The following is a 17,967-nucleotide window of genomic DNA, read 5'->3' on the forward strand; positions in this document are numbered from 1 at the left end:
GCTTGGTGTCCGTGTGTCCGTTCCTCTGTTGATGCCGCCGGAGTAAAAGTGGAGCAGTGCGTCAGCTGTTTGTTAACTTCCTACTTAAGAGACTCTGCTTTAATCAGATTTACTGTAAGCTTCCAGAACAAGAAAGTCACCTCGTTTTCAGTTACTGGGTTCAGTACGAGCTGCGTTGACCTTTAATAGTGGAAGCAATACTCGTAAACAAAAAGAAATGAATGTGTGCAGTGTGTGGGGCTTCATGAATGCAGTGTTTATTTACTCATATTCAGAATAAAGGAGAAATGATTTTACTCTTTTGCTGAAGTTCTGGACAATCATAGAAGGAAATAGTTTTCCCTCATTTTGTTTCTGGGATAAAAGCATAAATGAAGAGTTCAGACTATGACAGAGAGCTGAGGTCAGAGCAACGGCTTCTTCAGGAGTAAGTGGATTAGTTGGTCAATCTGGTGCGAGTCTGAAATAGCTGCTCTGTTCACTCTTTGGCTTGATGTGACCGCAGGATTAACTTCACCTTCACTCACACACTCGCCTCTTGAAAATGACCAGGATGTTCAGTGTATCTGGATGGATCCACAGGTTTTGCACTGTGAAGAGTGTGCATCTTAAAGGACGGCAAAACAAATGATAAAGTGACAATTGCTTTTTTACTCTAATATCAAGTTATCAAATCAGCCGTGGACTCAATGGATCGAAGAGAAAGGACAGTTCGTTTCCTCTAGCGGTGTTTGGGTGAGTAACACACACCTCGTTCTGCAAGATCCACACGATGCTCACAAACATTTCGTTTCTTGAATGTCACTGTGTGAATTTATAGAGATGTAAATACATTTTGTATGAACACCAGTTTTAGCACTGATTTGAAAAGCCTTGGATTTCACATTTCATCCCAAAATCAAAACCAAACTTTCTATTTTGCATAAAAAATTCAAATTGCAAGAATGCATCCCAAATTGAATTGCATCCAGATATTTCACTTTTGAGGGGATTTTTATAGTAAAAATGATTGTAATAGCTAAAAAAATATATTTAAATCAATAAAAATTAAACGCAACATTAAAAAATGCCATGATGAACACAATATCATTGTTTTCCCATTACATTAATGAAAACTGGGGGAAACTGCTTAATTGTCCTGATTGTCACAATACAAAAGATCGTATGAATAGACTTAACTAATAAATAAACTGTTCTCAACATTGATAATAATCAGAAATGTTTCTTGAACAGATAATCATCATATTAGACTGATTTCTGAAGGATCATGTGACACTGAAGACTGGGGTGATGATACTGTTATTCACAGGAATAAATGGCATTTTACAAATATTCAAATAGAAAACAGTGATTTTAAATGGTAAAAACATTTCACAATATTACTGTATTTATTTATTTGTATGTAATATTCTGAAATGGCCTCTGCATGCTGTACGCTAATGCGTTTGCTTGTTCCCGAACAGAGATTGCCATGGAGGAGGGAGTATCATGGACTTTGGTAAGCGATAGCAAAAAGTTACAGCCACATGTCATATTGTTTTAATAGTCAAATAATAACCATCAGAACGATGTTACACTGTGTTCCTCTAGTCCGACTTTGCAAGATCCACCATCTGGCCTTTTAAAAGGCATTTTGATATATTGCTGTAATCAGTAATCCTGCATCCACTACACATCTATGGCAGAACTGAGCCAATCGCATCAGTTGGCCAATGGTTTTGCTCCCCTGAGTAGAACTTGATTTCAGACGGTCTTTCCCTTAGACAAGTTTGAAAGCGATTAGACTGAATTATGATTTATGTTTTTAAAGTGACGGGTTCCAGGGCTCCCAGAGCCAGATACACGATGGTTGGAGAGGCGCTGCGTTACGTGATCCCCTGCCACATGCAGTGCTCCATGGGCTGTGGAGGACAGGCCTGCAAGTACGAGGACCCGTCCCACTGGAGCGAGGACCGGCAGGCCATACGAGGAGTCTACTCGTCCTGGTACGCTTATAAACTTCATCAAATATAAAAGTCTGACAATTAACCTTCTCTATTTGTTGTGCTGAGATCTCTATCAAATTATCATGTTCATTTTCCTTATTATATGCCAAGCAGAATTGCAAAAATAATGATTATTTATTTCAGAAAAGTCAACCTGTATTTAAAGGCTTGCTTGTATTTGATTTTACACTATATTGCCAAAAGTATTGGGAAACCCCTCCAAATCATTGAACTCAGGCGATCCAATCACTTCCATGGCCACAGTTGTATAAAATCCAGCATGCAGACGCTTCACACACATTTGTAAAAGAATGTGTCGCTCAGTGAATTCAAGCGTTGTACCGTGATAGGTTGCCACCTGTGCAATAAGTCTATTCGTGAAATTTCCTCACTACTAATAATAATTTGTTACATTTATATAGCGCTTTTCTGGGTACTCAAAGCGCTTTACATGGAAGGGGGAATCTCCTCAACCTCCACCAGTGTGCAGCTCCACCTGATGATGCGACGGCAGCCATATTATACCAGAACGTCCACCACACACCAGCTTACTGGTGGAGAGGAGACAGTGATGAAGCCAATGGGGATGATTAGGAGGCCATGATAGACAGAGGCCAAGGGGCAAATTTGGCCATTTGGGATTTTTAATGACCACAGAGAGTCAGGACCTCGGTTTAACATCTCATCTGAAGGATGCTGTTCTTGGACAATATAGTGTCCCTTTCACTACACTGGGGCGTTAGGACCCACACAGACCACAGGGTGACCTCACTAACAGCTCTACCAGCAGCAACCTGGATTTCTTAGGAGTCTCCCATCCAGGTACTAACCAGGCTCAGCCCCGCTTAGCTTCAGTGGGCAACCAGTATTGGGCTACAGGGTGATATGGCTGCTGACGAATATTATATAAAAATATGAAATATTCCATGGTCAACTGTTGTGGTATTATAACAGTGGAAGCAATTGAGAGCAACAGCAACTCACCCACGACGTGGTAAGTCACGTAAAATCACAGAGCGGGGTCAGCGCATGCTGAGGCTCACAGTGCGCAGAAGTCGCCAACTTTCTGCATAGCCAATAGCTACAGACCTCCAAACTTGTCTGGCCTTCGCCAGTGGTGTAAAGCGTGGGATGCAGTGGTGTAAAGTGTGGGATGCAGTGGTGTAAAGTGTGGGATGCAGTGGTGTGAAGTGTGGGATGCAGTGGTGTGAAGTGTGGGATGCAGTGGTGTGAAGTGTGGGATGCAGTGGTGTGAAGCCTGAGATGCAGTGGTGTAAAGTGTGGGATGCAGTGGTTTAAAGCGTAGGATGCAGTGGTGTAAAGTGTGGGATGCAGTGGTGTAAAGCGTGAGATGCAGTGGTGTAAAGCGTGGGGTGCAGTGGTGTAAAGTGTGGGATGCAGTGGTGTAAAGTGTGGGATGCAGTGGTGTAAAGTGTGGGATGCAGTGGTGTAAAGTGTGGGATGCAGTGGTGTAAAGCGTGAGATGCAGTGGTGTAAAGTGTGGGATGCAGTGGTGTAACGTGTGGGATGCAGTGATGTAAAGTGTGGGATGCAGTGGTGTAAAGCAGTGGTGTAAAGCGTGGGGTGCAGTGGTGTAAAGCGTGGGATGCAGTGGTGTAAAGTGTGGGATGCAGTGATGTAAAGTGTGGGATGCAGTGATGTAAAGTGTGGGATGCAGTGATGTAAAGTGTGGGATGCAGTGGTGTAAAGCGTGAGATGCAGTGGTGTAAAGTGTGGGATGCAGTGGTGTAAAGCGTGAGATGCAGTGGTGTAAAGCGTGGGATGCAGTGGTGTAAAGCGTGGGATGCAGTGGTGTAAAGCGTGGGATGCAGTGGTGTAAAGCGTGGGATGCAGTGGTGTAAAGCGTGGGATGCAGTGGTGTAAAGTGTGGGATGCAGTGATGTAAAGTGTGGGATGCAGTGATGTAAAGTGTGGGATGCAGTGGTGTAAAGCGTGAGATGCAGTGGTGTAAAGTGTGGGATGCAGTGGTGTAAAGCGTGAGATGCAGTGGTGTAAAGCGTGGGATGCAGTGGTGTAAAGCGTGGGATGCAGTGGTGTAAAGTGTGGGATGCAGTGATGTAAAGTGTGGGATGCAGTGATGTAAAGTGTGGGATGCAGTGGTGTAAAGCGTGAGATTTAGTGGTGTAAAGTGTGGGATGCAGTGGTGTAAAGCGTGAGATGCAGTGGTGTAAAGCGTGGGATGCAGTGGTGTAAAGCGTGGGATGCAGTGGTGTAAAGCGTGGGATGCAGTGGTGTAAAGCGTGGGATGCAGTGGTGTAAAGCGTGGGATGCAGTGATGTAAAGTATGGGATGCAGTGATGTAAAGTGTGGGATGCAGTGGTGTAAAGCGTGAGATGCAGTGGTGTAAAGCATGGGATGCAGTGGTGTAAAGAGTGGGATGCAGTAGTGTAAAGCGTGGGATGCAGTGGTGAAAAGCGTGGGATGCAGTGGTGTAAAGTGTGGGATGCAGTGGTGTGAAGTGTGGGATGCAGTGGTGTAAAGAGTGGGATGCAGTGGTGTAAAGCGTGGGATGCAGTGGTGTGAAGCGTGGGATGCAGTGGTGTAAAGAGTGGGATGCAGTGGTGTAAAGCGTGGGATGCAGTGGTGTAAAGCGTGGGATGCAGTGGTGTAAAGAGTGGGATGCAGTGGTGTAAAGTGTGGGATGCAGTGGTGTGAAGCCTGGGATGCAGTGGTGTGAAGCGTGGGATGCAGTGGTGTAAAGCGTGGGATGCAGTGGTGTAACGTGTGGGATGCAGTGGTGTAAAGCGTGGGATGCAGTGGTGTAAAGAGTGGGATGCAGTGGTGTAAAGCCTGGGATGCAGTGGTGTGAAGCGTGGGATGCAGTGGTGTGAAGCCTGGGATGCAGTGGTGTGAAGCGTGGGATGCAGTGGTGTGAAGCGTGGGATGCAGTGGTGTAAAGAGTGGGATGCAGTGGTGTAAAGCCTGGGATGCAGTGGTGTGAAGCGTGGGATGCAGTGGTGTAAAGAGTGGGATGCAGTGGTGTAAAGTGTGGGATGCAGTGGTGTGAAGCCTGGGATGCAGTGGTGTGAAGCGTGGGATGCAGTGGTGTAAAGCGTGGGATGCAGTGGTGTAAAGTGTGGGATGCAGTGGTGTAACGTGTGGGATGCAGTGGTGTAAAGTGTGGGATGCAGTGGTGTAAAGCGTGGGATGCAGTGGTGTAACATGTGGGATGCAGTGATGTAAAGTGTGGGATGCAGTGGTGTAAAGCGTTGGATGCAGTGGTGTAAAGCGTGGGATGCAGTGGTGTAAAGCGTGGGATGCAGTGGTGTAAAGTGTGGGATGCAGTGGTGTAAAGCGTGGGATGCAGTGGTGTAAAGCGTGGGATGCAGTGGTGTAAAGAGTGGGATGCAGTGGTGTAAAGTGTGGGATGCAGTGGTGTAAAGTGTGGGATGCAGTGGTGTAAAGCGTGGGATGCAGTGGTGTAAAGAGTGGGATGTAGTGGTGTAAAGTGTGGGATGCAGTGGTGTAAAGCGTGGGATGCAGTGGTGTGAAGCGTGGGATGCAGTGGTGTAAAGTGTGGGATGCAGTGGTGTGAAGTGTGGGATGCAGTGGTGTAAAGCGTGGGATGCAGTGGTGTAAAGCGTGGGATGCAGTGGTGTGAAGTGTGGGATGCAGTGGTGTGAAGTGTGGGATGCAGTGGTGTGAAGTGTGGGATGCAGTGGTGTGAAGCGTGGGATGCAGTGGTGTAAAGCGTGGGATGCAGTGGTGTAAAGAGTGGGATGCAGTGGTGTAAAGCGTGAGATGCAGTGATGTAAAGTGTGAGATGCAGTGGTGTAAAGAGTGGGATGCAGTGGTGTAAAGCGTGAGATGCAGTGATGTAAAGTGTGGTGTAAAGAGTGGGATGCAGTGGTGTAAAGAGTGGGATGCAGTGGTCTAAAGTGTGGGATGCAGTGGTGTAAAGAGTGGGATGCAGTGGTGTAAAGTGTGGGATGCAGTGGTGTAAAGCATGGGATGCAGTGGTGTAAAGTTTGGGATGCAGTGGTGTAAAGCGTGGGATGCAGTGGTGTAAAGCGTGGGATGCAGTGGTGTAAAGAGTGGGATGCAGTGGTGTAAAGTGTGGGATGCAGTGGTGTGAAGTGTGGGATGCAGTGGTGTAAAGCGTGGGATGCAGTGGTGTAAAGAGTGGGATGCAGTGGTGTAAAGTGTGGGATGCAGTGGTGTAAAGAGTGGGATGCAGTTGTGTAAAGTGTGGGATGCAGTGGTGTGAAGTGTGGGATGCAGTGGTGTAAAGCGTGGGATGCAGTGGTGTAAAAGGTGAGATGCAGTGGTGTAAAGAGTGGGATGCAGTGGTGTAAAGTGTGGGATGCAGTGGTGTAAAGCGTGGGATGCAGTGGTGTTAGTTCCAGTGAAAGGAACTCTTAATGCTTCAGCATACCAAGACATTTTGGACAATTTCATGCTGGGAACATTTTGGGGAAGTTCCTGTTCCAACATGACTGCGCACCAGTGCACAATGCAAGGTCCATAAAGACATGGATGAGCGAGTTTGGTGTGGAGGAACTTGACTGACCTGCAGAATTAGAGCAGAGACTGCGAGCCAGGCCTTCTCATCCAACATCAGTGCCTGACCTCACAAATGCGCTTCTAGAAAAATGGTCAAATATTCCCATAAGCACACTCCTAAACCTTGTGGAAAGCCTTCCTAGTAGAGTTTAAGCTGTTATTGCTGCAAAGGACCAACTCCATATTAAACTCTACGGATTAAGAATGGGATTTCATTCAAGTTCATGTGCATGTAAAGGTGTATCCCACAACTTTTGGTAATATAGTGTACTTGCCAAAAAGTTCAGCTTCAAGATTAAACTTTTTTGATGCAATAATAAATTAACAACTAATCTATTAAAACTGGTTAGTTTTAATAGATTAGTTGTTCATTTATGGTTCCTCTTTGCCTCTTTTTCTAGGATTACTGATAATCTGCTTGCCATGGCCCGCCCTTCCACTGAAATTATTGAAAAATTCGACATAATAGACCAGTTTTTGAGGTAAAACACTTAATCTTAACTTAAAGTGCCTTCAGAAAACTTGGTACACACTTATAATTCAACGTTTCGTCGTGTTAAGCTGCGGTTTGAAGACCGTCATTAACCTCCAATGCCCTGGTGAACATGCCAGCTGTGGAAACCCGCTCGATCCCGAGAGTGGCTTTACTTACCGTCCCGAGACCTTCATGGAGGCTGGCAGTGAGTAACAGTTCCTTCTGCCAAATGTGCGCTTTCCTGTGTAAAGTGTCATAAAGATGTAAAGAATCTTCTTAACGTAATTAAGTAATACCATAGTAGCTGTGGTTGTTCTTTTGTCTTCAGGTTATAAAGGTGCTCTTGTTGCTCTATTTTAGTATATTTCTACAACTTTAGATGGAATGACTATGGAGTAGCGTCTCTCACATCAATCCTGGATATGGTGAAAGTCATGTCTTTCGCCATTCAAGAAGGCAAAATCGCTGTTCACTGTCACGCGGGGCTTGGCAGAACAGGTATAGTTCTTTTGTGTATGTTTACGGTATATTTAGATGAAAGTGGAGCAGTGGTGGCATCTTTTTTAAGGTGATGTGGCTTATAGGCTTAAGCGCTGAACGGTTGCTGGCAGCCATAAGCTATCATTATTGTGTCCTCGAGAAAGACTCTTAACCTCAGGTTACTCCAAAGGGACCGTCTCAGTAATAATGCTAGTGTCAGTCAAGCGCTACCCAGCGAGCACAACGTTTCAGTGTCCTTGTTACATGTAACTACTATAGTGATAACTATAAATGATGCATAATTGTATGCACATAACCCTATAGTAAGTAGTTCATAAATATGACTTGGTGCTTCCATATATGAATTGTACATTAGTACAATTACACTGTAGCAAGAACATCTTAAATAAAGACTAACCAAATGTTTTTAATGGCTTGTGGAGGCAACCTGACTTGTAGTCGTTTCCCAATACTGATATTTGTGTTGGTAATACTTTAATACTTTAACTGCATGTCGTGTTTTAGTTACAATAGAGGGAATGCATTGACGTCACTGTCCCGCGGGAACACACTCCCTCAGCCAGACTGAGTGGCAGAAGACATGACTGGATTTAATTGGGCAAACTTTGAAAACATGACTAAAACTAACGATTATCAGTTTAAAATAAAGGTTGGACTCGATATAGTGTTCCTTACAACTTACTAAAGATCCAGTGATCATGGATATTGACATGCAGCCAGGAATCGTGTGTCCTGACGCTGGGGAAATACATAAAGAAAATTTGCCTGTAAACGCTTTATATAAATAGGTCTAAATCTGGGTGATCACTCATCGTTATATATATCGTCCAATCCTAAAACTTTAGTTTTTTTGTCAGTGTTTATTTAAAAGCATCCAATTATGCATTCAGCATTTTGAGACAAAATGATGATAACTGCATATCCATCTTTCCCTGCCTGGCGTTGTTTCTATGAATTGCAGCGATCCATTTGCTTCTCTGTTCTGTAGCTTTCAACAGTCTGTAAAAATATACCTCAGATTTCTTGTCAAATTGTAGTCTGGCTAACGCCAGACCCAATTCTCGTTGAGACTTGGGTCTGGGAACCACATGTTAATTTTCTCGTATTTGAGGCGTGGTTTACGAATGCCCGGCGCCGTTTATTGGGTGCTAAGAATGTCTATCAAATGCGCCTACGTAGCTCATAGCCAATCGTTTCCATTATACCAGATGACGTATGTAGAGCGACAGAAATTAGACAAGGAAGAAGATGATGGGTAAGATATTTTTGTGTAAACAATGACGTTCAGCGACTATTGCCGTTTGTGCAAGATAAACATGAGGGTCGAAAGTATATATGGATATAAACAAACTGCTTAGTTGTGTCGTCATCGTCTTGCTGCTCCCTCCCCGTTCTGTGATTGGTTCCCTAGATGAGACGAAAATCTGGTCCATGGTATCCAGACTGCCTTTCAGCGTGAATAAAATCGCGCTGCGCAAAGGCAGTATGGGGAAACCCAGGCTAGTCAAACCGAGTTGTACAGTTAATCTCAAAGCTCTTTCCTTTTTTAGATGTTTTGTATGTTTTTCGCAGTATTTACACTGATAACAAATGCTGCCGCTCAGTGTTTCTGCCGCTCAGTGGGTGTAACCGCAGTCACTTTGGCGTATACCCTCAATTTTATATTCAACATATATTCTGCATAATTGGATGTTTTTAAATGAACACTGACAAAAAAACAAAACAAGTTTTGAACAAAATACAAGTTTTAGGGCTGGATGATATGTTGATTTTTATATAACATTGATGATCACCTGGATTTAGACCTATTTATATAAAGCGTTCACAGGCAAATTTGCTGTACTGTATGTATTTCCCCGGCGTCGTAATCAGGCTCATATAAATGTCAGGACACACGATTCCTGGCTGCATGTCAATTTGCACGGATCACTGGATCTTTGGTAAGTTGTAAGGAATCAAGTTATTAAATTAAGTAAATTAAAGCAGCTCTTTTGCCACTCAGTCCGGCTGAGGGAGTGTGTTCCTGCGGGAAAGTTTAATTTAGGTGTGGTTCCTAGAAAGTAAAACAACTGCAACATATGTACGCTAGCTAGATACTAACTCTTTTTACACATTTTTGTCATAGGTGTGTTGCTGGCCTGTTTCTTGTTGTTCACCACACAGATGACAGCAGATCAAGCCATTCTGTTAGTCCGAGGCAAACGCCCGAACTCGATCCAGACCAGAGGACAGCTCCAGTGCGTGCGGCAGTTCTCTCAGTTCCTCGTTCCCCTGAGGAACCTGTTCGCCAGCGCGGAGCCCGGAGCGCCGGCCGTCACTCTTCCACAGTTTCTGATCCGGCAGAACCACATGCTGCACGGATACGAGGCTCGGCAGCTGAGATTCGTGCCAAAGCTCGTTCCCCTCGTCTGCAGACTTCTCCTGGACATCGCAGACAACCGGCAGGTCATCGAGGAGGACATCGTCGAAGTTCCCGACATCACACCTGTCGTAGAGAAACCGATTGAGAACTCGAACTATCAGTTAAACAGAGAGATACCGGGAAACGGGATGACGATGATCCGCCCACGTCTTCCAGGTCTTCCCAGAGCCAACGGAGACAACACTCAACCTCTCTACTACGTGCGTAAGAGCCTCAGCTACAGCGAGTCGGACCTGCTGAGGCTAGCGGCGTCTCTCAACCTCTCAGATAACCCTCTGGGTCTTTTAGCCAGCATACACTCATCGACCTTCGGCAATCAGATGGGACTTCCCCAGAGCTATATCCCTCCTTCTCTGGGCGCTTGTAAGGACAGTCCCATCTACAGCTCAACCAGCAACATCTGGGAGCTGAAGACACTCATGGACCAGACCGAAGGATCTCAGCTGCTCAAAAGCAGGAGGCAGTCCGTCCTGCTGCGAAGCCAATCTGTGGGCGTTTCCGACGAGAAAAACTCGAGCATCGCCAGAATGTTGTCCTTCTGGAAGAAAGACTGCACGAAGAGTTCTGACCCCGACGAGACTGGAAATGTTCATGAGAAAGAGCATTCGGAGGTGCCTGTGATCAAGGTCCAGTCCGAGCTGTCTCTGGAGTCCCGCCGCCTCCTGGTGGCGCAGTCCCTCGCCGTGGACCTCCAGAAGGACGGGGGGAAGAAGCACATCCAGAAAGTGGACATTTGGCAGGTATGGGTGCGTGTGCTGATGAACTCAGAAGATTAAAAGTCTAGGGTGTGGGTTAGGAGCTTCAGAACAAACATACCTCGACCAAGGGGTGTGCGATGTTACGATTTTTGATCGTGGACAATTAAAATGTCTCCACGATCTGCTTTTGAAGAAATATCGTAGGATCGTGCATTTTATCAGTTTGCATTTCTGGCGCCTCCGTCTCAACATACCGTACAGCGCGACGTATATCCACATGAAATGCAGAAGAACGGGACACTGTAGTTCATAAAAATGTATTATTTGCATGTGCTTTAAAGCCTTGCCGGTTAAACATGTCATTCGCTGCTGATGCGCTGTTCTAACGGGCGCTTTTCTGAGTGCTATACAACCGAAGCGCACATGCACTAAAGCCTGTCTAACAGCGTCTGATTACTGGGCTAAGTTATCTTTTATCTTTCGAGTCTTATTGCGCTAATACTGTCAAATACACACAAGGTTTACATAAACAAAGTTGGTTATGTCTAAAGTGAAAGAACAATAGAAAAAATTAAGAAAAAATCTGCTTAGCAAATGCGTGTAGACTCGTTGCGCGCAGATCTTAAAGTGACAGTAGCCCTAATAGTAAACATGCTGCCGCTTGTCCTTAAAGGGACAGTTACCCAAAAATAAAAATTCTGTCATTATTTACTCACTCTCTAATGTTGTTCCAAAACTGTATTAATTTATATCTTGTGCTGAACACAAAAGAAGATATTTTGAGGAGTGTGGCTAACCGGGCGGTTGCTGGTCTCATTGACTACCATAGTGGGAAAAAACTATTATGGAAGTCACTGGGGTACATCAACTGTTTGGTTACCCACATTCCTCCAAATAACTTTTATTTTCAACAGAAGAGGGAGACTTATTCGGGTTTAAAACGGCTTGAGAGAATTTACATTTTTGGGAGAACTATCCCTGTTAATAAAACAACAAAGTGCAAAGAGCATCTCACTCACTCTTGACTGAGAACTTTAATAGTAGCTTTAATAAGAATCAATGTAAAATTTATACAGTGAAGTCTATGTTGTGTTTTATTTTCATATTTGTTCATTTAAAGGTGGGGTATGTGATTTGCAAAACGGCTGGCAGATTTTGAAAATACACAACTCAAATGGTCCTACCTTCTTTCCTTTGACTCCACCCATTCAAAGAACATGGACATGGATGGGGGGGGGGATGGTACGACCGATTGATTGACGCACTTACTGTCCAATGATTCTAGGTGGTCTTGGAAATGATTGGCTGGAGTTTTTCGAGTCCTGCCCGTTCCACAGATGATTAAATTGCTTAATTTTTATTTCAGTGCTTCTAACTCAGTGGCTGTATGTGGGTTAGGAATAAGATTTTAAGTGATTTTGAAAAAATGGCCAAAAAAGAGGATTACATACCCCACCTTTAATGACTTTCTTCAATGCTGTTAAATACACCTGTAGCTGAAAAAATAAAGCACTGTTTATTTAATTTGTATATTAAGTTGTGTATGTGTATCTTTGTTCTTAATTTTTAATAACAAAGAAAATCACAAAGATTTTTATATCATTATCATTATAACAATATCATTTATGATCTGATGGGAGATGTTGCTCTTGTGGTCTAGGTCTTGATTTAAATCTAGGTTCTGGCTTATCGTCTCTTGTTCTAAAGGCAATAATTATCTTAACCACAGGTTTCCACTGTGTCCTCACCATTTTACCACTTATGCCGCGTTTCCACCGCGGGAACTTTCCCCAGGAACTAGGAACTTTGGGCTGGTACTCGGTGTGTTTACACCGCAGGAACCAGGGTCTAAATGAAGTTCCGGGTAAATATTTCCCCCTCCGAAAGTCCCTGCTGGCGAGGTAGTACTTTCTCAAAGTTCAGGAACTTTCGGGGGCGGGACTTGTGCGCTGAACATGCTGATTGGTTGTGTTCACGCCGCATTTTTACTGGAGGACTCCACGCAGCATTTTATTCTATTTTTTTTTTAATCTATTGCGGTTCGTGGCTTCATGCATTACTTGTCTGTCTGCAAATATTTAATAAAAAACAGCTGGACCGACGACGAGGTTCAGGCTTTATTAAGCTTATTTGTGTAACAGGACATTTTCTGCGCGTTCGTCCCAGCCGTCTCACGGTCAATGTCCGCAATACATCACAAACACAACTACAGCACAGTTTGAATCTCCTCCATACTTATTATAAATGTGGCGCTCAAAACTGATTACTGTCCGTCGCAGATGCGCGCATGTTTATAATCTTCCCGGTACTTTAGACCGCGGTGTAAACGCAGAAAGCAACCGGTCTGGGGCAAAAAAAGTTCCTGGGAAAAAAGTTCCTGGGACAAATTGTTCCGGGTAATTTCGGTGGAAACGCGGCTTTAGTAGGGGATATTTTATATTCAACAATATTGTTGATCTGCCTGCATTGACGCCATTATATGAGAACTGAACTGAGCTGGACGATGGCATCACTGTTTTCTCCAGAGCGGAGAATAATACACATATATATGTAAATTAATAAATTAATAAATTCATTATTTTCCTGTTATCACTGTAAAGCTGCTTTACAAACAATAAATAGTTGTCTTGTTGATCTTGACTGATCAGCGCGTGAGCAGGCGTATAGTCCTACTACAGTTCTTCAGGCATCCCTTCGCCACCAAAACTGCACCTCCTTGGTTGGTCACCACTAAAACCAGAGAAGTAAGTCCTAGGGGGTAATTCAGGCTCAGGTTAATGCAAGCCAAATATGTATACCTCCTCTTCATTAAAGATTACATGAATGTGTGAACTAGTGACATGAATGCTGTGGAAATTCAGCTTCTTCTCTGTTTAAGTAAATGTAAACGCCTAGCCTAGCCGTTGAAGCAACAGGTCAGGGGTTTATGTGGCCTGGCGTAGACAACTCTTCATGCCAGTCCCTTCAGTTGCTTGGGTGTATTTACACAAGGAAAGTCCACTAGTTCACTTGCTTTGGTCCAGACCAAATACAATGTTGATTTTTGTTGTTTGGAGTGGTTTGCTTTCACACTGCCCTTTTTGCAAGTGAACCAAAATCATAAGTGACTGAGGTCATCCATCATTGGACTGAAATTCGAACCGTACCAGAGCTGGTTTGGAGCCGGACCGAGACCCCCTCTTCAGCTGGGTCTCGGTACGGTGGTTTGGTCCACACTGAATGCGATTGCTGTATTCACACCTGCCCAAAAGATCTGCATCAAGGGGGGGAAACGAACTTGAGTTCGATTCAATCGAACCAAACAAGACAGGTGTCTTATTTGACACACACTTAGTGTGCTTCCACACCTGCCTCATTTAGTTGGGTTGTGAATGCAGCAATCGCACTTGGTGCGCACCAAAAGCGGACCAAATAAGTGCAGACCTCCTCGGAGAGCTGGTCTCGGTACGCTTTCAAACAAACTCTGGAGCGGTTCGTTTGTGGTGAGAACGTGATCCGACCTCGAACAGACTCAACTGCCAAAGAACTGCGAATTTTTGGACTAAACCAGCTGCCGTAGTCGGCGGCGCACGCATTATGTCTGTTTAGCATCATTAATGCACACGTCGCCTTCCCCTGAAGTGACTCGCCACGTGCATTAAAACATTATTTTCAAGCCGCATCCTCATTTCATTCTCAAATGTTGTTTGCTTAAAGTGGTGTAGACAAACTATATAATAGACTATGAGCAGGGATACAATCAGCCCGCGCAGTCGTCTCTCCATAGTAAAGCGGCGTGTTGTCTGCCGGATTTTCCTCCTCTTTGTTTACTTCTGTCAGTTCTGTTGGAATTTCCCCGCGCGTTAATTCTGACCAATCGAAGTCCAGTTATGAAAATACATTCAAGACACATCTGGCCAGCGAGTGATTCGGACCAGAGCAATCAGTGTGTGTGAAAAGGAACCAAAACGCCTGAAAAATGCTACAAAGTATAATTTTTCTCCCTTGGTCCGGACCAAATAAACCGAACTACAGATGTGAAAGCACCCTTAGTCCGCCAGTCATCCTCACTGTCCTGCTGAAGAAAGGCAGCTCTGCATCCAGGACCAGATAGCTAGATAGCTAATCGACAATCTATTCACGTCATTTAGAAAATATGACCTTTGTTTTCTGAATGCAAGGTCAGTACGTGTGCTCGTTCTTTCCTGCAGGCCGACCTCAATCGGCAGGGGGCGTGGGAGCGACTGTGTTTGGAAAAAGACCCGTTCATTCTGTCTGGAATCTTGTGGTCCTGGTTGGAGCAGCTCAAGGAGCCGATCATCTCCGCTCATGATGTCCACGCGCTGCACGAGACCAGCCAGGACCCCTCGACCGTCCTCCACAGCCTGGAGAGGGTGAGAGCACTCAGCACAAGAGGCATTCCATGCATGATTCTAAACGGAACTAATGGAACTAATCTGATTCCATTCTCATTACCAACTTCAGGCTTCCAGAGAAACCGTGACGTGTATTATGGACTGTTTCGCTCATTTATTTACCATACCTGAGGAAGTCGAGAGCGCTTTTCTGGAGCGAGCAGCGAAAGCTTTCACACAGGTACGGTCTCATTCTACAGATGTGTCTACATGCTTACATACACACTTTAATTCACTTCTTGCTTTCCTCAGATGAAGAGCGCAGATGGGGTGAAGAGCGTCTTGAAGCTTGTTCTGCATGATTTGAGGTCGGCCGCCATGAACGAGTTTGAGGTGTAACACAGGTAACAGTACCTCAATGTACACCGTCAGTTCATGTACATCTCGGTCCATCACCAAAGAAAAGCTCCACACATCAGTTTCTCAGTAAAGCTTGGCTCAGGACTGAAGAACAGGGTCATGGGAGATCCAAGTATCAAAGTCTTTGTTTGTTCCTCTTAGTTCAGATGAACAATACATGATCCATTGTTCCCATTTGTAAGCGCTGAAAAATGCATCTTACTGTATATGGTTAATGTGGTAACACTTTACAATAAGGTTAATTGGTTAACTACATTTGTTAGCATGAACTAATAATTAATTGCACTTAATCAGCATTTATTATTCTTTGTTAATGTTAATTTCAACATTTACTAATACTTTAGTAAAATTTTTGTTAACATTAGCTAATGCACTGTGAACTAACAATGAACAGCTTTATTTGTTATTAACTAACATTAACAAAGATTGACAAATACAGTAACAAATGTATTGCTCATAGTTAGTACATTAACTGATGTTAACTAATAAGCCTTACTGTAAAGAGTTACCATTAATTGTTCTGATGTAGAAAAATCACATACTGTATATTACGTGCCATGGTGTTAATACTTGAAAAGCACTGCAACTGAAACCTCTCATTTTTGTACCATGTTTGTACAGTTATTTGTAATAAAACAAGTAGATTGTACGCAAACGAGAAATTAAAACTGTCTTCATTTTACATTAGTGTAAAGGCGAAGGTGTGTACGTATGGAGTCAAAATAGGGCCATATATATCTGCAAAATAAAACAATGTTTCGCAAAAAAAAAAAATGTTTTGCAAAAAAAAAAAATGTTTTGCAAAAAAAAAAAATGTTTTGCAAAAAAAAAAATTGTTTTGCAAATAAAAATAGAGTATTGAGGAAAAAAAATGTTTTTTTGCAAGTAAAATAAAATAATTGCAAAAGAAAAGTTAACCACTGAGAGAAAAAATAAAGTTTAGCAAAGTAAAACTTCAGCAGCATTGACTGCAACACATATTTCCCTTTGCGCCGCTCCTTTAAATCCGCGTTTCTGTCATCCGTGCCTCTGCGGTGCACGCTTTCCTTTGCGCTTCCTTTTTCTTTGCGCCTCGCTTTGTGTCCCTGATTTGACGTGGGGGGTGGGGTCAAGAGGTTGGGGTGTGTACAAGGGACGAAGGCGCGTCCTTCTCGCCTACGTCATCAGCGCGAGCCCCAGACCGAGTGGATCGATCGAAATGGCGGAGCAGAGACATGTGGGTGATGAATCACAGGTATGTATTATTGATAGCTTTCTTATTATTATTATTAGACTCCTATATTATTAATAACAGATACTGCTAAATACCACCCTCTAGCCGGTCTGAAGTATCTGTTATTAATAATATAGGAGTCTAATAATAATAATAAGAAAGCTATCAATAATACATACCTGTGATCCATCACCCGCATGTCTCTGCTCCGTAGAGTTGTGACGTTCGCGAACGAACCGATTCTTTTGAACGGCTCATAAACATGAACGATGGGAGCCGAGTCGCGGCTGGAGGGGAGCCGTTCTTTCTGTCGTTCTTTTTTTCCTATGCGTGTTTCACACAGATGCACACAAAGGCTGTGTTTACACTTGGCATTAACATGCGATCACCATGATCTGATCAAGCAGATCGGATCATTAGCCAATCAGGACACCGTGCGTTTACATTTGTTCATATTAACAAATGTATCTGGATAACTGATCGGATTTCTGTTTCCTGCATAATATTTAAATTATGTCTGTAGCACGACACCAATAAGATAATACAAATTAAGCAATGTCCCAATTGCTTTCACTCACTCACTTTACTTTCCTGTGCAATCTCCATCCTTAAATCAAATTACGTTTTTTGAATGAAGGAATATTTCCAGAGTTGATCATACATAACCATATTACATCATCGATCATCGGGTGATGTCCTATTTGCAAAGTTTACAGTAGTAATAGTGGATTGTATGTAGACATTTCCATTTTATTTATTCTAATTTCATCTACAGTATATATTTAAAACTTTAAAAAAATTTTGTTTTTTATCAAAATGTTCTTGTGTGGAAGTGTTTGTAGTAAAAGCTGTTTTGCACAGAAATTCATTGCAGCCGGCTTTGTTTTTGATGTTTATTTGTGAGTAACGTTAGGTATTGTATGAATAACATAAGTCAACATAGCTTTACACATACACACACTTTGTACTAAAGGTAAATCCAAAATAGTGATGTCACTTCCTAAGCAGAGGGATGTTGTGCAATGGAATATAGTCCACACATGACAAATGAGGTAATAATCAATATTTCAGAATAATTCAACTATTGGTGTGTGATATCTGAGTTTTAATTATTTGACTACAAATCTCACCTCATCATTCCTCCCAGTGAGGATAAACTAAGATGCTCCCAAGCTGGCTTCTTAAAACTGACTAAATATTTAAAAAGAGCCAAAAGAGCCGTTCTTTTGAAGGCTCTTTGAGCCGTTCTGGGGCTCGCGCTGATGACGTAGGCGAGAAGGACGCGCCTTCGTCCCTTGTACACACCCCAACCTCTTGACCCCACCCCCCACGTCAAATCAGGGACACAAAGCGAGGCGCAAAGAAAAAGGAAGCGCAAAGGAAAGCGTGCACCGC

General features: G+C 43.5%; 1 protein-coding gene across 3 annotated transcripts; it reads left to right on the forward strand.

Moving 5' to 3' along the window:
* Positions 1 to 406: 406 nt before the first annotated feature.
* Positions 407 to 16,018, forward strand: ptpdc1b (protein tyrosine phosphatase domain containing 1b). Of its 3 annotated transcripts, none has more exons than XM_079588613.1 (11): positions 551 to 735; positions 1,234 to 1,360; positions 1,464 to 1,498; positions 1,811 to 1,985; positions 6,911 to 6,991; positions 7,071 to 7,189; positions 7,345 to 7,482; positions 9,611 to 10,647; positions 14,796 to 14,978; positions 15,070 to 15,180; positions 15,252 to 16,018. In XM_079588613.1, exons 3-11 carry the CDS (start codon positions 1,489 to 1,491, stop codon positions 15,336 to 15,338), a joined length of 1,941 nt encoding a protein of 646 aa, XP_079444739.1. In that variant the 5' UTR covers positions 551 to 735; positions 1,234 to 1,360; positions 1,464 to 1,488; the 3' UTR covers positions 15,339 to 16,018. The 3 variants fall into 3 exon arrangements, with proteins under 3 accessions (XP_079444738.1, XP_079444739.1, XP_079444740.1); XM_079588614.1 differs by having other exon boundaries at positions 603 to 735; positions 1,234 to 1,287; XM_079588612.1 differs by lacking the exon at positions 1,234 to 1,360 and having other exon boundaries at positions 407 to 735.
* Positions 16,019 to 17,967: the final 1,949 nt, after the last annotated feature.

This window comes from Phoxinus phoxinus (genome assembly GCF_949152265.1).
Source record: "Phoxinus phoxinus genome assembly, chromosome: 18".
Classification (NCBI taxonomy): domain Eukaryota; kingdom Metazoa; phylum Chordata; class Actinopteri; order Cypriniformes; family Leuciscidae; genus Phoxinus; species Phoxinus phoxinus.

What these genes read in the sequence shown, in the direction of transcription:
- ptpdc1b (XM_079588612.1), top strand. An exon ending in CGCGGGGCTTGGCAGAACAG is followed by an intron (nt 7,483 to 9,610) that starts GTATAGTTCTTT and finishes TTTTTGTCATAG; the next exon opens with GTGTGTTGCTGGCCTGTTTC. An exon ending in TCCTCCACAGCCTGGAGAGG is followed by an intron (nt 14,979 to 15,069) that starts GTGAGAGCACTC and finishes TACCAACTTCAG; the next exon opens with GCTTCCAGAGAAACCGTGAC.